The 23,144-nt window shown below is 34.3% G+C and overlaps 2 protein-coding genes across 4 annotated transcripts in view; one reads left to right on the forward strand and one right to left on the reverse strand.

Moving 5' to 3' along the window:
- The window catches only part of Ralgps2 (Ral GEF with PH domain and SH3 binding motif 2), a 162,660-nt gene that overhangs the window by 41,439 nt on the left and 98,077 nt on the right, over window positions 1-23,144 (reverse strand). The window lies entirely within an intron of this gene.
- Angptl1 (angiopoietin like 1) lies at window positions 923-20,306 on the forward strand. Its single transcript, XM_047520005.1, has 5 exons — window positions 923-1,226; window positions 6,286-7,151; window positions 17,100-17,293; window positions 17,874-18,144; window positions 19,525-20,306. The coding sequence occupies exons 2-5, from the start codon at window positions 6,329-6,331 to the stop codon at window positions 19,710-19,712; spliced, it is 1,476 nt and encodes a 491-aa protein (XP_047375961.1). The 5' UTR covers window positions 923-1,226; window positions 6,286-6,328; the 3' UTR covers window positions 19,713-20,306.

A 23,144-nucleotide genomic window follows, 5' to 3' on the forward strand; every position in this document is an offset into this window, starting at 1 on the left:
TGAGACGCCTGTTTGTGTTTCCTCAGCTATTGAATTACTTACTATTTCTTGATTTAATGAAACTAAATAGCACAGTTGGTACTCAACACTTATTAGTTCCCCCGCAGCACCCTGTTTTCACACAGCAGAAACTGGACCAGAAGAGGTGAAGTACTGTCTAGGTCCACACAGCTCATGGGGAGTGTTTTCATTCCGCTCAGGGCTGTGTTTGTTTTTAAATGGCAGCACATCAACTAATAACCAGAGTGACCTTATTTAGACAAAAGGGGTTATTTTGTAGGAGAATATAACATTATATAACTTCAGAATTTAAAAGTATTAGGTTTCTGAAATTTCACTTATTTTTGGTAATTACACAGAAAGGTTTTATCCTAAGAAACATATTACAACATATTACAACAAGTTTCTTATAAGTCTGAAATCTTCTGAAATGGCAACTTAAGTAAAATGTTTAAAAATTTTTGTAGGCTATAAAGAACATTGTTATTATTTAGGTGCTGCCTCCTGGCAAGTTCTAACTCCTCTTCTTTGTAAAAAAAAAAAAAAAAAAAAAAAAAAGCCAAACTCATCAGCCTGCAACTACTTCTAAAGTGCAGTCGAGTACTATTTTTTCAGCAACTTAAAGTCTCTGGCCGCAGACTAAGATGTTTGTTTTATGATTGCCCACTGAACTATAAAATGACAGTCTGTGTCCAGATGGTGGCCTTCCTTCAACCTGCACACAATCTCCCCTTGTTCAGAGCACGCAACCTCCTGCTGATCCCACCACCCCCACCCCTATTTAAGGCCACAGAGAGGAAATCCTAAGGAGGAGGAGCCTTTCCCTCCTAGTTTCCAGCTATTTTTTTGGTGACGTAACATGTGGGCTGAACTCGAGTCTGAACAGAAAGACAGGGAATCACTCTTAAGGAGTGTACAGTCTGTCAGCGGCAGCTGGTTACTGCGCTTCTCCATGTGGCAGACAGAGCAAAGCCACAAAGCTTTCTCTAAGGGACTAGACACAGCCCACAGACCAGAACTTCCACTAGACTACTTAAAATTACATAGGTGGCTTGTCAAGTTCAATTAATTAGTCCTATAAAAAGAAAAAAGAAGCTCCTTATTACAGCTTGGATTCAACGGTCCAAAACAAAAATGCAGTTGCCATTAAAGTCACAGATGAACAAACTTCTGCACTGACTTTTAAAAATCAAGAATAAGGGCAGCAAGTTTCGGGATTTGAAAAGGTATTTTAATATTTATTTTATTTTTATTAAAATATACATATATCAAAATGCTAATTATTTTACATTTGTAGTAGTAATTCCAAAATCTATTTAACAAAGAACTTTGGAATATGGTATAATTCATTTCATCTGTATTTTATTTTGTAACTTTCTAATGTAAAAACCAGTCATTAAGTACTTTATGATGTTTAATGTGTTACTTGAGGTTTGATTTAATGATACTTAGTGCATATGATTGTAGACTAACACATACATGCTTGATTTCTGAAAACAAATGCTTTCATGACCCTAGGAAGACATTTTAAAGAACTTATTAAATATATGCAGTTTATAGTACAGTAATCAACAACAAAGGAATCCGAACTAAATAGGAACGAACATGATCAATTTCTCCTCTCATAGGAGAAACAACAAACTGTTGGATTTCTCAAAGTACTGCTGCAAGACAAAGCTAAGAAGATATAAAATAACCAAAGGCTTTGCAACAAAACAATTACATTCTAACCAAATATTTAGCAAATTCTTGTAAAGATTAGGGTATTTCTTGCTATACTTCAGAATTTTACAGTTTTCCAGGTTTACATTTAACAGTAATTTAATTTGGCTAACAAATTAAAACTGCTGAAATTGGAATTACTCAGAAAGGCAAAGTTGTTAATACACAAACAAAACCTAAACCTTCTTACAGGTTAGAATTGAGAAGTATTAAGTAGACAGCATTAAAAAATAGAAAACATGAAACCCAAAGAGATAATTACTTAAACCCATGATTAAAAGGCCAAAAAGTGCAATATTTTTTAAAAGAAATAATTTTGTTAACCATACATAAGAGATGTCCTTCAACATTCTACCTGGGGGTGGTGTTTAATTATATTAGAGAATTATTAAAAGTAAAATTACTAGTTACCAATATTAAGCCTTAACACCAAAGACACAAGTTTGTTATGATTTGGGGATCCTCTGAACTTTTAATTTTTAATGCTAAGAATTTTCAACAAGCAAATAATGGTAAAGGTCAGATGTTTTTCAACTTTGCTTTTATGTCCTTTCCTTAAAGACTCTAGACTCTAAGTACTATGAAGATCTCTGTTAAGCACAAATTTTACAAGAGATTCTGATAAAATTTCCAAGCAATACTGGATCTGAAACACTGTCATCTCTCTGTTGCTGCTTGCTATGAAAAGTTCAGGATCTTATCATTAAGCCTCAGTTCTTCCCGAAGCTTTGGGCAAGCATTTCAACTGAAACCCACGTCACACAGATAACCATCCTTTTCTGAAATATATCCAGAGAATGAGGTCGTTCTCAAATCTCTTCCTAGAGCATATTTCACAACCTAGAAGTTCTTTATCTAACACATCCTCAATGTTTCATAAATTTAACTTCATTGCCTCATGCTGTTTTCGGTGCAAGACACAGCCAATTAAATGCCTCTATGAGTTTACCATCTGCAAAGAAGTAATTCCTGGCTTTTATTTTTCTAATAGCTTGCAATGTAGCAACTACGAAGATAAACAGTACTAATAAAATTAGCCCAAATGCATATAAGATGTTATTTTCTTTTCTAAAAACAACCAAGCAAAGATGTAGATTTATATATTTAAGTATACTGTAACAAATTTATAACATTCTCTTGGGATCTAGGAAAAATTTAACATATAGAGAAAGGTTTTATGAGGTAACACAGATTTATGGATCTTTCACTTTTAAAACTGAACATGTGGGAAAATATTAAATAAGAGAATATTTTTAGAAAATGTAATAGTCAATGTATTTTAAAAAGCAGTTCTTTACTCATGACGTAGTTAGTCTACTACTTAAGAAATGTGGCTCCTTGCTCTGCTTTAAGTGACACCGAAGTCATTACCTTTGTAAGGACCAGGGGATTATTATTACTTTTTTTTAAAGGAATTTTAGTTGCCTCCTTTAAAATACTAAATCTTATGATTTAATTTTATTGGAACCATAATGACCCAAGACAGAATATAAAACTTAAAAAAAAATTTAATTAACATTTTGATTTTTTTTATTTTTATTTTTTGGGTTCTCCAATGATAACACTGATACCAAGTCTTGGATAATACGTTCTCAGCTGTTCTATAAAAAAATCTGTGTCTGGTATTAATACAAATTGTTGAATCAGGATATTATTTATAAAATTCTACTTTTTTTTTTTTTTTTTTTGCAGTGCTGGGGATTGAACCCAGGGCCTTGTGCTTGCAAGGCGAGCACTCTACCAACTGAGCTATATCCCCAGCCCTCTACTTGTTTTGAATTGAGTTTCATGATACTTTCTGAATTTTCCTTGTTTCATAGTAGGAATTATTTAAATAAAGCAATTTTATGGTTTAAGAGTTTACATTCTATTATTTAAAAGAAATGAGGGAATTTTAACATTAAGTAAGTTAAATAGGTGAAATGGTAACATTTTTTACTCTCTCTTAAAAATAAACCACTTAAAAATTCCCAGACTCTGTAAACACAACACAACATCTTTCTATTGGATTTAGTATAGGCAATTCTCTTATAATAAAAGTTTCTTTTTCAAAAATAAAATGGAATGAGGATTCTTAAAGTCTAAATTTTCTACCAATGTCACAAGGCAAGGTATGAAAACATAAAAAGTACTTATTCATCTGTGCTTTTGGTCATCAGTCAACAATAAAGAGCTCTGATACATTATCATACTCATCTCCCCTATCTTGATTAGGTTGGTATAAGACAACTCTCATTCTTTGCATTACCTGCCTTATCTGTCCACACTAGACACGACGCTGGCTGAACACTCACTGTCAGAGTGAAGTGTGTAGCCCCTCCTCCCCCAGCTGAAGAGTCTCTGCTTCCTGAGACAACCTTTTGTGGGGGATCACAATCTCAAGTCAGATTACATAAACTGACAGAACACATACGGAGGAATGGGAACAGTAGCAAAAATGTTGGGGACACAAATGTGGTGGAATCATACCCCAACATGACTCACAAAGGATAGCGTAGTAGAGTGCTTGACTAGCACGTGAGAGGCACTGGGTTCAATCCTCAGCCCCACACAAAAATAAAGAAATAAAATAAAGGTATTGTGTCCATCTTTAACTTAAATTTTTTTTAAAAAAATGATTTATGGGGGCTGGGGATATAGCTCAGTTGCCAGAGTGACTGCCTCGGATGCACAAGGCCCTGGGTTCAATCCCCAGCACCACAAAAAAGACTTTTAAGTACCTTTGCATAATTGGTTAATCAGTCAGTGAAAAGAGATACAAGCCAAGAAAATACTATGAAACATAACACATTAAGTTCCCTCTGTAGTCATGACACGACTAAGAAAAAATAGTAGGTCTAGAAATAATGGGAGTAAAAATTCTGAATCCCATTTGAGTGGTCTTTAGCTTCTATAGGACTTTAATCCTTTGTAAAATGATGCAGCATTTACTTCACAGTCTTGTTGTGAATGAAGTACTACATACATATATGGGATTGTCACAGTGTTACTGACAGAAAACAGAATATGATGCCATAATAATGCAGTGGTCAACTAAAAACTCTGGAGTCTGCCTGGCTGCAAAATCTGGGTCTCCTAAAAGCTTTATGAGACTCTTAATAAAGCAATCAACTTCTGAATGTCAGTTTCATCTGAAAATTGACCTCATCAGGTTGTGGTGAGAAGTAAATGACTTAATACAGGTAAAGGTTCAAAGTAGTGCTAGCACTGAGAAAGTATCCACAAGGTACTAAATACTGTTCCCTGTGGTGTGGTTATGTTAATGGTGGGCATGAGTAACTTGGGATCTGCTTTCTCAAATTAAGCAACGAGTACTCAGAAAAGTGAACAGAAAGCTCTCAGAGCACCTGCTGTCATCCTTTAAAAGCAGCACAGAGAATTAACTTTGTAAGATGGAAGGTGGGCTGTAACACAGCAGCTTGCTAATGACCCTGAGGAGGAGAACACGCACATCTGCCAGTTACACTGTTCCTACTCTTTTGGGAGGCAAATACAAAGGAAGAACTTGGCTCTCAGAACTAGCTCCAGCATTTCCTCAGAACTGCGCTATAAACAGGCAGTACTTCTCATCTCCCACCACAAACACAATACATTCCAAGCACACATTTGGATATATACACTGATGCTGACCAAGGGCCAGGGAGCCTGAGTCTTAGGCCTGATTCTGATAGTGTGGCCTTGGCCCTCAAAATGCACCTGGGCCCAAAGAGGTTCTTCATATTCAGTTATAGGTACTTTCCTTCCTCTGCTGAATCATCTATAAGTTTACAGCATGTATGTGATTATTACTCAGAATAATGACTGTGAGAATTCTATGAATTTTAAACCTGTCAGCAATACCAAAAGCAGATGCTACAAAAACAAAAATCAACAGATGGCAAAACAGTTTAGATTTGTTTATTTTTATCTGATAGGTTAAAAAAAAAGACAATTTTTATGGTAGGGGACCAATTTAATTGAAATTGCAAGATATCAATCTAAAATGCTGACTAGTAAAAGCACCTAGTAATTTCAATTCTAGTTAGGCAAGAATGTTTAAATTAAACCTATAAACACCGTGTACACTTTACATGGTCTTAAAGAGAGAGCTTTCTCAAGGTAAGAAACGCCTCTTACTGGGGTTTCAAAAGACCGATAAACCTACCAGTGCCTTTGCAGAACCCTACAACAGTGAGCACTGATGGACTCTGCATAGTGAGTGTGGGACCGAAAGGCATTACAGAAAGGTGGTAGCTGAGGGGTTAGCTGCTAAATCTCATTATTAAAAAAAAAATTTTTTTGTAGTTGTAGATGGACAGCATGACTTTATTTTATTTATTTTTATGTGATGCTGAGGATCAAACCCAGTGCCTCACACGTGCTAGGCAAGCACTCTGCCAAGTTATAGCCCCAGTCCTAAAATCTCATCTTGAAACAAGTATCGAAACATTATAATAAGTTAGTGTCAAATTTAAGAAATAACGTTAATTCTAATTTATGAAGTATTCCAATTTTCCTTTAGATGCTTTTTTATAGTACTGACGTTAAATGTAGGTTAATATGAACTCTACTTTTCCCCCTCAGTGACCTGTTTTCAAGAGACGTCACTGTACAACGCAATTTCAAAATGAAGGCTTTTATCTGGACCCTAGGTGTGCTCCTCTTTCTACTAATGGGCACTGGACACTGCAGAGGTGGGCAGTTGAAAATAAAAAAAATAAACCAGAGGCGATACCCTCGTGCCACAGACAGTAAAGAGGAAACAAAGAAATGTGCATACACATTTCTGGTACCTGAACAAAAAATAACAGGACCAATCTGTGTCAACACCAAAGGGCAAGACACAGGTGCCATCAAAGACATGATCACCAGGATGGACCTGGAGAACCTGAAGGACGTGCTCTCCAGGCAGAAGCAAGAGATAGACGTTCTGCAGCTGGTGGTGGACGTAGACGGCAACATCGTGAACGAGGTGAAGCTGCTGAGGAAGGAGAGCCGGAACATGAACTCTCGCGTCACTCAACTCTACATGCAACTGCTGCACGAGATCATCCGGAAGAGGGACAATTCACTTGAACTTTCCCAGTTGGAAAATAAAATCCTCAATGTCACTACAGAAATGTTGAAGATGGCAACAAGGTACAGGGAACTGGAGGTGAAATACGCTTCCCTGACAGATCTTGTCAATAACCAGTCTGTAATGATCACTCTGTTGGAAGAGCAGTGCTTGAGGATATTTTCCCGACAAGACACCCACGTGTCTCCCCCGCTCGTCCAGGTGGTTCCACAACACATTCCCAACAGTCATCAGTACACCCCTGGTCTGCTTGCAGGTAATGAGATACAGAGGGATCCAGGTTATCCCAGAGACTTAATGCCACCACCTGATTTGGCAACTTCTCCCACCAAAAGCCCTTTCAAGATACCTCCGGTAACTTTCATCAATGAAGGTGAGTCAGTTTCTACTGGTAAAAATAGAAATATGAGGTCAATATGCTCTATGACTTATGAAACGATGCTCATATAAATGCTTACTCTTCATTTTGATGATGCCACTACCCATGTAGGTTAAAATTTCGATTTTTGTTTTCAATGAATAGCATCAAGAACCGAACTTAAATATATCTCCTCTCCCTGCTTTAATTTCTAGGAGTTTAAGAAAGTGGTTACTCTGTGAAAAAAGCAGCCTTCCCTCCAAGCTCCTAGAGTCTAGGTTTTCTCAGTGACAGGACGTGCCTGCTCGGTAGCCGCCCAGGGCGCCTCCAGCTGGGACCTCACTGCTTCTCAATAGTCCATGTGGTCCCCTCGTGCTGCTCATTCCATCTTCCCCTTTAAAAAAGAACTCTTAGGATTTTGCTTCCATTCTCTTCAAGTCTGCAATTATGTCTCCTTACCCCCACTCTCAGATCACTCATTTATTACTTAGAGCAAATATCACATTCATTATTAGAAAGAAGTCTAATTAGGTCCTGCGTTCTTAGCGCCTTCCTGTAAGGTAATGAAAACACTTGTATAAAAACCCAGTCTTCTGGCTGTCAGCCTAAAGACAAAAAGATACCTTCCAAGACTAAACAAATAATAATTTGTACCTGTAGTCAAATAAATACAAGTAAGTTTCCAGTACCATACACCACTGTGCACTGATATGAGATTCCCTGCCTCTACTCCTTCATTTCATTCCTTCCTCCATTCACTCACTCACTATCAGTCTCAATCTAGAAGCCCAGAAAACAAAGATGAATAATTCTTCTGTTTTATTTTAGCAAGTTCACTGCCAACTTTCTGAATGAAAATCTTTCATTTATATTCATTCATTTTTCACTTGCATCCATTTTTTAATGAACTGGTTTTCTTCCTTTGAATGGAGGAGAAACCTAAATGCCCAAAGTAAAGATGTAAGAAAATCACACTCATTCACTTACTGAAAAGGTGGACATAAAACATACATAGACTATGAGATAACTTTAAACAACAAAACTACAAAACAAAGGTGGGCAAGAAATACACCGCAAAGTATTGACCATTCACCCCTCTGCTTTCTGGGTTTCCACCTTATAGTATTCTGATTCTTTTTTACTTTTCTAGGTCTTTCATCCTCTTTCTACGCTGTAAAAAGCCAGCTTTCTTCACAGTATTCTATTTTGGAGGTTTCATGTATCACTGAGGCTTCAAGTGTCACCACTGCCCAGGAGTTCTGCCTTCTGATACTAACCTAAGATGTACGTTTGCATTTGGACACTACCGTGATCACCCCTGCTATGGCGGCTTCTACTGAGATACTTTCCTTTATCTGTCAATTGAGCAGATTAAGGCTTAACTCTAGGTTTAAAGGTTCATGTTTTGCCTTCCCAGATTCAAATGTATCTACCTAGATCTCTCTCTCCCTAAAGCATAGGCTAATTCTTCAAAGTATTTTCTATGTCATATTACACTGAAGTTAATGATTTATTTGTATGTTTCCCTGCTGGCCTGGATGTTTCTGTAAGATAATGAAATTTCTTTTCATTATTTCATCTCCGTATCTAGTCAGGGTCAGATGTGGCATATTTTTTAACACAATGAAGGTACTTGAGGAATGAATGAATGAATTAGTAACTAAACTCTAAAATTATTTCCTTTACTCAAACTAGCATTCTTTTAGAAATAAGTAATTTATCAGCATTAAAGTAGTAATTTTTGAAGGAAATCTAGAAAATAGCAATAAGATTTTTTTAAAAAAGCATCACTGAAGAGTGAAATACTCAAATAGTTAACATTTGGTAATAACCTGCAAGTCTCTTTCCTTCTCATAAAATGGTAACCAATATTTTTGGAACTTTTAAAAACAATTTTTCTTTCCTTTGCTTTTCTATTATTATTTTGTTATGATAAATTCCTGTAAGTAAATCGATAGATCCAATTATTTTGATTTCTCTATTTTGACTTGTGTTGCTGCTCATTCCCCCATCTGGCCTACGCACACGCCCAACTGAATTCGGTAGTGTCCCCCATTTCTGCTCAGAGCCAGAACCATTAACATATTCAAATTACCCACAGCAGTAGCTAGAAGACAGAGGCTTCCTGAGTTACTAGCTGTGTGGCTTGGGAGGTGGGGGCAGACTTCTCTGTATTTCAGTTTCCTCATCTGTAAAATAGTAATACTGCTACTACTGCTACTACTATTACTACTACTTATACCTCATGGAATTTAACATTGAAGACTGGTTACAGTAGTGCCTGGCACTCACATGTTTCCTTTTACTAAGAACTGTACAATAGCTTGCCAACTGTTCTACCTCTGTTTTCTCTCTCCATCAAAACATATTCTGCATTGCCACCAGATTCTTCTTCAGCTACCCAAACATCACACTTCTGGTTCAACAGTTCCCTACCACAAACACAAAAAGTCCAATAAGCTTAGTCTGACTAACAATAATGTCCTCTCCTAAAGAATAAAGACTACTGTGTTAGTTTCCCTTCCATTAGTTTTCTTCATAAAACCCACCTCTGCTCCAGTGAAGTGAATCTACTCATTTTCTCCTATTTTCCATTACTTTTACTTGTTCAAATTACAAAGTTGAAATCAAATGAAAAAAATAAACAAACAAGCGGTAATTTCTCCCTAAAGCCCTTGTTCATTCCCACAGGCTTAAAGTGATCTTTGTTCTCCATGAACACCTCTACTCTCTGATACGAGTGGTATTTCATATAGTCTCTCTTGGATCATCAGTTACTGTTACATGTATAGACAGTACATCTAAATAAAATGCCTTCCAACTATATATAAGTTCTTCCTTGATGGATGGATATTGCATCTCATTTGCAGCTGAATTAAACATTAGCTGATTTTATAGCATTTTATATAATATTTTAAAGTTGACATTCCAAAGACCTTCAATGAAAATATCTTAATACATTACACTGTACTGGATTCACTCAGTATAAACTGTTCTAAGAGTAACAATGGTCCAGAGTATCATTAAATTAAATAAATGATGATTTTCAAAATGAAGATGTATAAAAAATGATCCACTGAATTCTATAGAAAGAAAAACATTTATTTTTGGTAGACGTCTAAAAAATTGTTTTGTGTAAGCTTTTCAAGTATATAATATATCAACACAGTAGTTTGTATATGTAATTTATAAATAAACAAAACCGAGGCATGTGGATTTTTAAAAACCAATGGCGTGTGCAACCACCTATGTGTGTGAAAGTATGGAGGTGACTGCTGTGGCGCATTCTATATAGTCCCTCAATCTTAAGTGGAAAGTACCACCAATTCTAGCAGAAATGATCAATCATATATTTACACAGTGACAAACTGACAATGAAAATGCTTATAGAAAAATAAAGTGGGCTGGGGAGATAGCTCAGCTGGTAGAGTGCTTGCCTCGCAAGCACAAGGCCCTGAGTTCGATCCCCAGTACCACAAAAAAAAAAAAAAAAAAAAAAAAAAAAGAAAAATAAAAAATATCAGTTCCAGATTTTATTATATATTGAGCTTTAAAACAATAACAAAACCCTCTAATATTACAAACACAAATCCCATTCTGGAGATTTAGCGTGTCCAAATATTTTACACATAATTTATTTTAATGAAACAATGGTGTGCATATCCCCAATAAGCCAATTTTTAATGTAAAAATTAAGGATAGGTAACTTTTCCTTTTATTCATGATTTATTATTTTAAGTAAATCCTACCTCCTTATTCTATAAATGGTCTTTTAAATTCAAGTCCACAATTAATTACACCATAAGAATTATCACACTAATCAGTAAACTAATGAGCAACAGAGAGAGCACAGAATTTGGAAAACCTGGCTGCACCACTACCTTTGCCATGTGACCTTGGGTAAGTCAATTTGCCTGCCTTTTTCTGTATGCGCCTTTGTAGAAGGAAATTGCAGAAGTGCTGATTGGACTAGATGATTCTCATGTGCTTTTACAGTCCTCATACTCTGATTATTACCAAATATAAATTATTATTAACAACAACAAACAGGTTTGCTGTTTTCTTTATATAATGTGCTGAATTATTTGCTCATGTTATGTCACAATTCTCTGGAAATAACTTCTGGTGCTGTTTGGGCACCTGAACAAAAAGGGCACCAATGGGTGTCTACTGCTGTATGTATGCTTCTGGCATCTGAACCCCCATGGTCACTCTAAAGTCTTTAAGTGTATAATGGGAAAATAATGACAATTTGTATTATTTTGAAAGGTGTTCAGCCAGTTACAAAAAGAAAAGGACTGTGATTCTCCTTATATGAGGTAGTCAAATTCATAGAGACAGAAAGGAGAAAGGAGAACAGACGTTGCCAGTTTTTTGGGGAAAGGTCAATGAGGACGCTACAATTTTTAAAAAAGGTGATATAATGACAATTTCATATTTTCTTTTGAAATGGTTATAAGAAAATGTATCTGAAAAAGTATAGGGAATAATAATGTTTTAGTTAAAAAATGTTTTCCAGAAATATTACTTTCACTCTACCTTAAAAATAAAGTATTTGGGAAAATAATTATACATCTGGAAAGTAGTCCACTAATGTAAATCTTAAGTGGACTATTTGGAGTCTGCTCCTTGGGCTAGTGTTTCATAAAAGAAAAATTTAAATTTTTACAAAGTAAATTTTAAAAATAAATTCATTCCTTGTAGTCAATGGAGTTGAGAAAACTCCTTCACAGTATAAGAGCAAAGATTTGAGTATAAGCAAACTTGGATTTTGGCCAGCTTTTCTAAGGCACAACTGCCTTTGTGTAAAGACCGCCCCCTTGTGGGGAGACTGTTGAGGCTGCATGAAGAGATGGGTGAAGAACGCATTCACTCTTGTTCTGGTGTGGTCTGACCACCACACATTTTAATATTGTTTGCGCATGTCTATTTATGTACCTTGCCATGTCAGATAAATGGGGATCTTAAAAGGTAAGCTAAAATAGTTAAATTTGAGGCGCAGTCATTAGATATTAAAAAATGTGCTTTTTAGTGGTAGGTTTGTTTTAAATCAGAATATTCATGTTTTTGAAATAATTTGTACTGTCTTCTATTAGTAAATTCTTCAGGTTCAATTTTCAGTGGAATATTTATATTAATACTTTATAAAATATTTGCCTCAAACTTCCTTCTCTTGAAATGAACATAGTTATACTTAACTCACAACCAGATTAAAAAGTTCATCTCTCAGAAGATTCTATTTGCTAGCCAATTCTCTAAATTTATGCTTTTTATTTCTCTTATCACAAAGAGGATTTTTCTTGTAATTTAAGGTACTTAAAAAAAGTTCATGTTAAAGATGGTTTCCTTGTATGGGTTTATAATGAAAAATACATTTTGGAAAATAATGTGGTACAAGTCAAAATTTTTCTACACTTGATCTTAGCCAAAAGTTGCAAGAGTGGTAGTCAGTATTTTCCTATGAATCAAATTCTACAAATTGGAGTTTATTAGCCCTATATAAACTTTAATCATCACACAAACTGCAGAAGAGAGAGACTGGTACTTCAACTCAATTTACAGAATTCCGGTTTTCTGCTATGAGAATAATACAAATGTGTATCAGGTAAGATGAAAACTGTTTCAAGATTATTCAATGCAAGAAAAAGGTTAATACAAGTCTTAAAGAAAGGATACATACCCCTTTATCATTAACAAATTCCTGACTCACATGTCAAATTTTATTTCTGATAATATGTAAGCTAACAAGTTAAATTTGACCTCTTGAGACTAAAGTTGGCAATTTTCTATTAGAGATTTAAGAATTCCAAAATCTGGTGTCTCGTATGATACTTAGAAAGAAGTAAAACATTTAATATAGGAATAAATTATAATCTAATTCTAGAGCATAAAGTAAATAAGATATACAAATAATAAGAAAATGTTTCTGTTACTATCAACAGTCTACACTGGGCTAAGACAGATTAATGGTTTATTTATTAAAATAAACAAATATTGAATTCTGATACTATCTTTACTTAGGAGAAAAAAGCACTGCTAATTTTATCCATGTGTTCTGGAAAAGGATTTCAACTAAATTTTCCTAAGTCTTTATATTAACAAAGTCTAATGGACAACCAAATTAAACATGAAGCCCACTGCCAAAAAATGGAATGAAAAATAAAGTTGAAGATAATTTTAAATTTGCATAAATTGAAGTTTTATCAAATCAAAGCAGGATTCAGAAAATCATTCACTTAAACATCTGAGTACCATTAAACAGCAGAAAAGGAGTTTAGGAATATGTAACAAATGGTAGTTGACAAATAGAGGTTAATCTGAAAATCTGTAATGTCCCTCAAACCTGAAACTTGAACATATTCCAAAATCCAAAAATTGCCAAAATTGTGTTTGAAACACTTTTGGTCTCAAGTATTTTGGATAAGGGATATTCAACCGAAATTCTGTCAACATTCAACACCTTGACATTTCTAAATGTCTTCCAGCAATTCAAATACCCCAATGAAAGTCCAACTTTCAAATATACACATATATGTAAAACAAAAACTGTCAGAACTATGCTCAAATGAGTGCACAGTAAACATTTACAAAGATGACAGAACAAACAATGCAAAAGTGACAGAACATGCAAATTTCTGAAATGAGAGAAATATTTATGTGTATTACAACAAAACCATTTTGTGTATGTACTAACTACAGTACCAATAGGTTTTAAAATGAAAGGAATGTTCCTCAGACATCCTTGACTTCTCTGAAAGTGACAACTTTGAGGAAAATTTCTGGCTAACTTTGGAAATAGCCATGACCACACTTCAGTCAAGCAACTGACTGTGCTAGTCTCTACAGCCTACCTGAAAAGTTGTAACATCACCCTCAGCCATTTTTATTTGAGACATAAGAAACTTGGTAACTGCTCTGTTAAGACCAAGTGCTCTTGTCTCCATGCCTCAGCACAGGTTACCCATGTGTGGCCTTAATTAGACCTACTACTCCCAATGGCTTCTTAATCTTCACACCTGAGCTCAGACAGAGGCAGGATCCAATTTTCCCCTCAAATTTCAGTTAAATCTTAGCCATAGTTACTATCAAAATACTTAACTACTGTAGTGGAATTTTCCTCTTGTAATTTCTCCCACCTGCCCCTTGTTTAACCCTTTAGCCCAGAATCGAGTAGATGCAGAAATTTCTTAATGCAGCACTAAGGAAAACATGGCAAGCATGCCTATCAGATCATTTAGTTCAAATATTTTCATGCCTAAGTGAACTCATACACACAATAACTAACCACGCACTTGGGTATCAAACTTCATATTTCCTTCCTTCTCACTATCACACAGGAAATTCAAGTTCTGTAAATTTCATCCTATCTGAAATATAGATTCTCTACCCTTCTTTGACTACAATGCATGCTTCTGTAATATGAAATAGCTCATATGTGACTGGGAAAAAGGAAAATTTAATATTCGTAAAAGAAAGAAGTCACACCAGTTTACCTGGGATTTTTTCCCCAAGCATTTTAATGTCTGGTGTCACAAGAACCTGAGGATGAATACAAAGTATGCTAACAGCTAAAACCAGCTATTATTTTTAGTTCATGAACTTGCAGAACAGAAATATTTCTCTGCAGTAGAAATAACTATACATTAATCTTCAACTGGTCATATTAAATTTATAAATTAAATAAGCATGTTTATTAAGTAAGCTATTTAAGTTGTTAAGTAAGCTATTACTGTGTGTTAACATCAGGAATAGAAGAGTAAAGAAGGGACCAACAGTTACTGATGAAGATTTCTTTGCTAGGTACTCTTAAGGGCTCTGAGTATTTTGACCAAGATGATTCCTCCCCAGGAATACAATAATGTTACACTTATAATTGGTATAATTTCCCATATTAACAAAGAAGGAAAAACCCCATCACTATCTCAGTGACAGATTTAAAAAAAAAGCCTTTGGAAAAATACAAATCCATTAATGACAAACAAAAACAATCTGTCAGCAAACTAGGAAAACAAAGAATAACTTTAAAGTACATAGCTATCTTGAGGTATTGCTAAAGAATGCAAAAATAAGGAAATATCGAGAGAGAAAAACAAATGAAATCGAAACCCTATCAGTAAAAAGTGTAATGCCTAAAATAACACAACCTGAGGAGGACACCATATATCTTTCCAGTTTTTCAATTTTTTTTTTTTTTTTTTTTTTTTACTAGTAATCTGTAGTGTTTGTTGACATGGTATAATTTTTGAAAATCTGAAACATAATCGAATATGGAATACAGAGAAACATGTTCTCTTGGCTTTTGTGTGTACTACTCAGTTTCCTTGAGCAGACTGACTCATTTATTTAACAAAAAATTACTAATACCAAAAGTTACAACAGTTGAGACAAGAAGTCAGAAGAAAACAAAACATTATCTCCTTCCCTGAAAAATAGTCCTGAAAGAAGAGCTCACAATCTCTGAGAATCTCTTCTAGTGACAGATGCGTAAGTATCTACTTAATGAAGCTAATTCTATTCTACTAAGGCCCAAAAGGGATACCAAATTCTTTGTACTGTACACTTAACACACTTCTTAAAATTTTAACAGTTCTATTATCCTTATCAAACACAAATTCTTGTAAGAACTTTACTAGATTTTCTATTTTCACTCAATTTCTAAAAACTATGTATGTCAGAATTTTAAAAACTTCTAGCAAAACAAAAAATTCAGCAATAGGAATTTTTGCATGTTTCTTCTAATAAATCTTTAGGATAATTCTCATTTCTGAATCATAATTTTTCCCAAGCTTATAAAAAAAGGACTCAAAATACTGGTAACAGATGAAATTGAAGAATAGTTAATAAAACCAGATACTATCTTTCTCTAGATTCCATAATGTAGAAATCACAATGTAAAGAATCACAGATTCTACATGTGACTTTACAAAACGCTATGTCATTTAAAAATTTTGAAGAACTTATTAGTTGATAAAGGGAGAATATCTTAAACTATGAAATAACACGAGGGCAAATGCAGCACAGTAGTTCAGGGCACGGACTCTGGACTACAAAGAGACGGGCTTACGTCCAGGTTTACTACCACCCAAGAAACAGCCCTTCCCTAACTGTTCTTCTGCACAAAGTTTGTACACTTTCACAGGGTAGTTGTGCACAGAGTCATAAACTGATACAATGTGCAAGAAAGGCATTTAGGTCAACATTCTTGAAATGCATTATTATGGGCTGTTAATAACTGTTGAATGAGGGAAAATAAGAGATTCTCTAAGTCTGGGACACTGGTTTCTTTCAGGGATTCTCAGTTTTAATATATGAATGTATACCATGAGTTTCTAAAAGGGAAACACTTAGGATTTCTAATACTTGACTTTGTTACTTTATTTCACTGAGTATCTCAAAGGACTAGTGTGTTTCACTAAAATCAAATTTAGGAAATTGTAAATTGGGTACCATGATGATATATATATATGTGTGTTTAAATCCCCTTGATCAATCCCACAGCATTTTTATAATATAAAAAAGGGAAGCCAGTAAAAATGAAGATACTTTTGAACAGTAATGACAAAAATCAAATGAAACTTCCAGGTCCAATGATAGAAATAAATATTGATACATCAACGTCAAGGACTATTTCATAGTAATTATAAGTGTTAGAATGGAAACTATAGCATCATGGAAATGTCTGTTAAATTAGAAGACAGAATCCAATTTTCTACTTGTTTTAGGGTTTTAACAATACACACAGCGTCAAAACAGAAGAGTAGAAAATGAAATGAGTTAATGTTACAAATAAGGGATTGGAATAATCCTTTTAGTTAGTTTCTTTAACTTTTATAGTACTGTATACACAAGAGATAAAGAGTGGTTTTGTAAAGAAAAATGTAAAGGTAAGAATCGTGATTAAAATTATTTTAATATCTCTTTTCATATTAAGTTTTCTGGTGATTAATGGTATTTAAATTACAGGGCCATTCAAAGACTGTCAGCAAGCAAAAGAAGCTGGGCATTCAGTCAGTGGGATTTATATGATCAAACCTGAGAACAGCAATGGACCAATGCAGTTATGGTGTGAGAACAGTTTGGATCCTGGAGGTTGGACTGTAATTCAGAAAAGAACAGATGGCTCTGTCAACTTCTTCAGAAACTGGGAGAATTATAAGGTAAATCACAGGGCTCAGGATGAGGGGAGGTGGAACAAAGCAGTGCTCGCATTGTCTCATACATTAATTTGACTTATAATAGAGCTAAAGATGATCTTTTCTAAAACACATGCTATCATTTTTAATGAATAACCCATAATAATATTACATATCCTTTGACAAAGATGGGGACAGAAATCATCTACTTTCAGGGAAAAAAAACGGCTCTCTGAATGAGTATGAGACAGATAAAGAATCTCTTTTAAGGATGTAGGTAGTTCACTAGTTAATGTTTTCAGCAGCTATGAATTTATTTTGTTCTCTTTTGCCTTTGTCTTATCTGTAGGGTTTGAAGCTAACTAGCTATGAAAAACAAAAGACAAAAACAAAACCCCCTGAGGTAGTAAGAGAAAGCAAAGTGAAACCAAGTAGCAGTGTGGAGCTTACAAAAACCAGGTGATTTACTAAAACAGAAGCTCACCTGTACCACTGGAATGGCCAATATCCTTCTGCTATTCAATGTTTTAAAATTTATCTATGCTAATGTTTACTATCTCTATACTTATTTATGCACTCATGTTTCTTTTTTTTTAATTAACAGAAAGGGTTTGGAAACATTGGTGGAGAATATTGGCTTGGATTGGAAAATATCTATATGCTTAGCAATCAAGATAATTATAAGTTGTTAATTGAATTAGAAGACTGGAGTGATAAAAAAGTCTATGCAGAATACAGCAGCTTTCGTCTGGAACCTGAAAGTGAATTCTACAGACTGCGCCTGGGAACTTACCAGGGAAATGCAGGGGATTCTATGATGTGGCATAATGGAAAACAATTCACCACACTGGACAGAGATAAAGATATGTATGCAGGTGAGTAAGAAAAAATGACATTGGGCTAGGGCTACAGTTTAGCAGTAGAGTGCTTTCCTAGCATGCACAAGGCCTGGTTTGCTCAGCACCACAGAGACACACACAAAAACACCAAAAATAAAACAAATTTCATGAAAGTCACTTCACCTCCTATACATTAATCTTGTTATTAAAGTACATGCTACTAATTCTTTTCAAAAAGGTCGTGTGGACATGGTCAAAGGGAATACAACCTATTGAAAGAAACAATTTTTGGGGATCTCTTCCAAGTGGGATCTTTGTGGAAAACGAGGGTAAAAACAAAGGAAAATGAAACCAAATTCATTTGAAAATAAAATTTCCCCTCAAATTCAATGCTCATTATATACCTCCCATATGCCAGTACTGCTGTAGGTGCTGGTGATACAGCAGTGAACCAAGTTTCTGCCCTCTGTTACTTACCACTAAGGAGGAGACAAAAATCATTTATTAAGTAGCCATGTATGCTCTAATGAAAATAAAACCAAGTAATGGAACAGAGAGTGATGGGCAGTAGGGCCTAGGACATGTTCTGTTTTATGCAGGTTGGCCAGGAAAGGCGATTGTGAGAGGGTGTTATTTGACTAGAGCCCTGCAGGAAGAGAAGAGGGCAATTCATTTGGATATATGGTATAAGAGCAGTTCTAAGAGGAACAGTAAGAGATGGTGAAGACGGTGAAATGTGGAACAATAATGCAAAACAGCTTGATTGAGAGGGAAAACTAACATTTTAATTAGAAAACTAAACCATCCATATAATGCTAAATATAATTCTCATATACTCTGCATTTTAAACTTGGGTTTCTGGCACTGATAAAGACATAGCCACCAAGAAAAATGATTCATTTTTCTCTTTAGTTGTTATCTTAGCAAGCAGCATTAGGGTCTCTGTTTAATCTATTTCACACTGGAAAAGAGGGAGAAGAAAGATATGACCATAACATATGCCTTGTGTGTTTACAGAAAGTCAATTAATTGTTGGTAGAGTTATTTTATTTTATGCTATTTTAGTATGAGATTTCAATTTTTTCCTAAACTTGACCCTCTGCCTTAGCCAACTCTGCGTCTTTCTTTTCCCAGTCTTTCCCAGTTATGTCTCACATACAAACACTGGGCATTTTACTTACCCTGCTACTTAGAAAATCACATCTTAAAACAAAAACAAAAACAAGCACATATTAAGCAAGTACAAAGTAAAATAAAAAGGCAATTCAAGAGGTCTTTCAAGTAGAGCAATAGAATAAATGAAAGAAAACTAAAATAAGGTTAACTAAGATCTATAAGGAAAGCTCAACTTAAATTATTCCAAAGGTACTGCACTTGGAACTAACTTTCACTTTGATATCTGTTTTTTCCTCAAAGGAAACTGCGCCCACTTTCATAAAGGAGGCTGGTGGTACAACGCCTGTGCACATTCTAACCTAAATGGAGTGTGGTACAGAGGAGGCCATTACAGAAGCAAGCACCAGGACGGAATTTTTTGGGCAGAATATAGAGGCGGGTCATATTCTTTGAGAGCAGTTCAGATGATGATCAAGCCTATTGACTGAAGATGGTCCCCAACTTAAATGACACAGAATCTTGTATTTTTTCAGCTCTCAAGAATGTAAATGTTACATGTACATTACTTTGCACAATTTTTTTCTACAGATACATTTTGTAAAATGTATTTTACCATAATTATAAAAAGGGATCTATAAATGTAGTTTCATCTTCCTGCAATATACAAAAGATTATTTGTATCCATATCCTAGTTATTTTAAAATTATATTGACTGAATACAAGCCAAGTTTGTTTTCTAAAATGTAAATATTTGCCAACAATGTAAAACAAACCTTAGTTTTATTTTAAAGCAAAACTAAATACATGATCAAGATACTTAGCAATTTATTTAAAAACTATGAGATCGCTCTAACTTCCAATGAAAAATAATTTTAAGATTTCAACCAAGTAATACATTTTATTTATAAAAACACAGACAGGAAATTAGAGAGAAATCTCTAATTTTGTCAATAGAAAACACATTTTTCCAATGAATAAAAGTATACTTAAAAATGAATTTGTGGCCTTCATGTGTAATGATTACATTTGAACTCTTGACAATACAAAGAAATAAATGATGTACAGTATTGAAAAAAATATATTATTTTTTAAAATGAAAAATGTACAAGTAATACATGCATTATTTAAATAGAAAATTTATTTTAAAATATATGAATGAATGCAACATTACCTTCATTTGATATGGTCAACACCGAATATCCTGAAATACATTTTATGTAGTTATAAAATCAGAAAATTTATATTACAAAAACAGAGTATTTGTTGCACCAATGTTTTACAGACTTGAATTGTAATTTTACATGTATTTATTAATGCCTTTTTTTCCTGACTGTTTAGTGTTAAAAAAAATCCTTTCAGCTATTCCAGTTAGAAAGCTTAGACAGCTTTTACAAGTATTAGTATACACTTATAAGTGGTACTAAAATAATTAGATGTTTTCCCATCACTAAGGATTTAAGAGTTTCAGAACAGAAGCTTATTTCACTTTAGAGTGTGTGATGAACTTATTAGCCTTATGCTATCTTTACAATCGGCTTTATTAGGATCTTCTGAAACGATTTCCTTCCAGAAATATGTTCACTGCTTAGAGTTGACTCTCTCTTAAGTCACCTGTGAAACTAAAAATTTAAAGGAATACCACGAGACCTCTGCCCAAGCAAGAAGCAAATTCAACCATAACTAAAATGTGTGAGGCAAACTATCTACAGGAATGGGCTGATCTGAAGATAACCATCTGAACAACTCAAGGCCATCAACTAGACTGATGTTTTTCATCTGCCACATCTCAAAATAAAACTTCTGGGGAAAGTTATAGTTTTATAATTACATGATTCTTTGGTTACCTTAAGATGATTTTGAGTTCCCTCCCCACCATTCCCCGAACGAAAAAAATCTGCTATAAGATTTCAAGGAGAAATTGGGCATCTAATTTTTATACTAAATTTAACTGAATAAAAGTGGACCAAGGCATTCCATTTATCAATAGAATTACAAGCTTTCCATTTTAAACACCCAAAACCTCATTAAAGACAAGTTTTAAAGAATTTTCAAACAATGTTATTAAAACTAGAATAACGTGGAAGTCAACATACAAACTAGGAAACTGGTCTGAATGCTAAACTGCCTTAGCCAATGGGCCCATTCTATTCTTCACATAGCTTTGTTAGGCAGGTCCTAGAAAGCTTAAGGATAAACTGGGTAATCAAGTTCCTTGGGAGAGCAGAATAAAAGGAAGTATTATATGATGGTTAGTGTAGGTTCTAAAGTCAAAACGGCTTGGGCCTGAGGCTCAGCATTACCATTTGCCAGCTGTGTTACCTTTGGCGGTTTATATGCTCTTGCCTCCGTTGCCTTATCTATAAATGGGGATAATAACCATGTGGATTTTGTAAAGATCAAATGAGGTAATATATGGAAAATAGGCAGAATCATTCCTAAGTACCCTGAAGATTGTAGCTATCACATTATTACTAGTCACATATATGCTTTCTGTAATTATGATGTCTTACATAGAGGTGATCAATACAAGTTTAAAGTACACAAAATCCAAGTTTTTAGGCATGAAATTACACTGATCCATAAACTTCACTTGCAAACCCAATAGAACTAGGTCAGTTGTTAAAGCAAGTAGCTGATTTAAAAACAAAATGAAAAATCTAGGCAAATAAATCTAATATAATTTCCCTATGTACATACACCACAGTGAATCTCAACATTGTGTACATCCACAAGATCGAGATCCTAATTAGAATAAGATATACTCCATGTTTGTATAAATATGTCAAAATAGAAAAAAATCTATTGCTGTTTAGAAAGTGTTTTGGTTTGAAATGTAGAAAATATTTTGGTACTCAGAATCATACCATATATATAGATATAGATATAGATATATATATGTATGTATATATCATTAAAGTCCTAGAAAAATATTATACAAAATATGAAGTCAAATGAAATATTGATACTATGTAGTTAAGTTAAATGAAGTAGCCTACTATAAATTATTATCTCATTAGTATTATATAATAATGAATAATAAGGTGTATTATTTATTATCCTTATAAACAAACTGTGATACAGAAAATACCTTGAAAAAAAATTATTCATATTAAAAAAAAAAATCAAGGCAAGAATAGCCCACAGCGGGAATTCCAGCCTAAAACGAGTTTTGTGTGAGAATAAGTTAGGTCACTTGTGTGGTAAGGTCTAAGAGCTCCCTACTTTTCAGGTTAGCTAGGAATAAAGATGTGATTTTCTTCCCTGCAGTAAAATTGAACTCATAGAACCCTGACTTGGAGTTTACAGAAGGATTCTTTATGTTCAATTATTGTTAATAAATGTAGTTAACTTTATCCTACAAGACACATAGACTCTATTCTATACTCAACGGGAGGCCATAAATGTCTAGAATACTTGGCCTCTCTGAAGTAAATTTTTTAAAAAAACTTGAGATTCTGGATAATGCCAAATTAGACACTAACTTGAAAATTTTTTACCCCAGGGCTCCAACCCTGGTGGAGCATAAAGATAAATTTTCAGTCTAATGTTTACTTTCATTCTGAGTCATGATATGAGTGCCAATTCCTTTATTTATCATTATATTTTTCTAGGACTCCTAATACAGCACAGTCTGTAAAAGTTTCTATAATCATGAACCTGTTAACTTATTTGTAAATCCATACTAATGTTACATGATTTATACACAGTATATTCAAATTCATCATCAAAATAAAGATTATTATACCCTAACCAATTTTTTGTCTGTTATTTTAGAGCCTGTGAAAGATAACCAAGCAAAAAAATGAATGATTCTACCTATAATGCCCCTGCAGAAAAATACAAGCTCACTTTTCAATCTTATCAGTGAAGGCAACATCCATCAAATTTTAATTCTGTAGTAAATTAGAGGAAAGATGGAT

This window comes from Sciurus carolinensis, chromosome 12 (assembly GCF_902686445.1).
Source record: "Sciurus carolinensis chromosome 12, mSciCar1.2, whole genome shotgun sequence".
NCBI classification, from domain to species: Eukaryota; Metazoa; Chordata; class Mammalia; order Rodentia; family Sciuridae; genus Sciurus; species Sciurus carolinensis.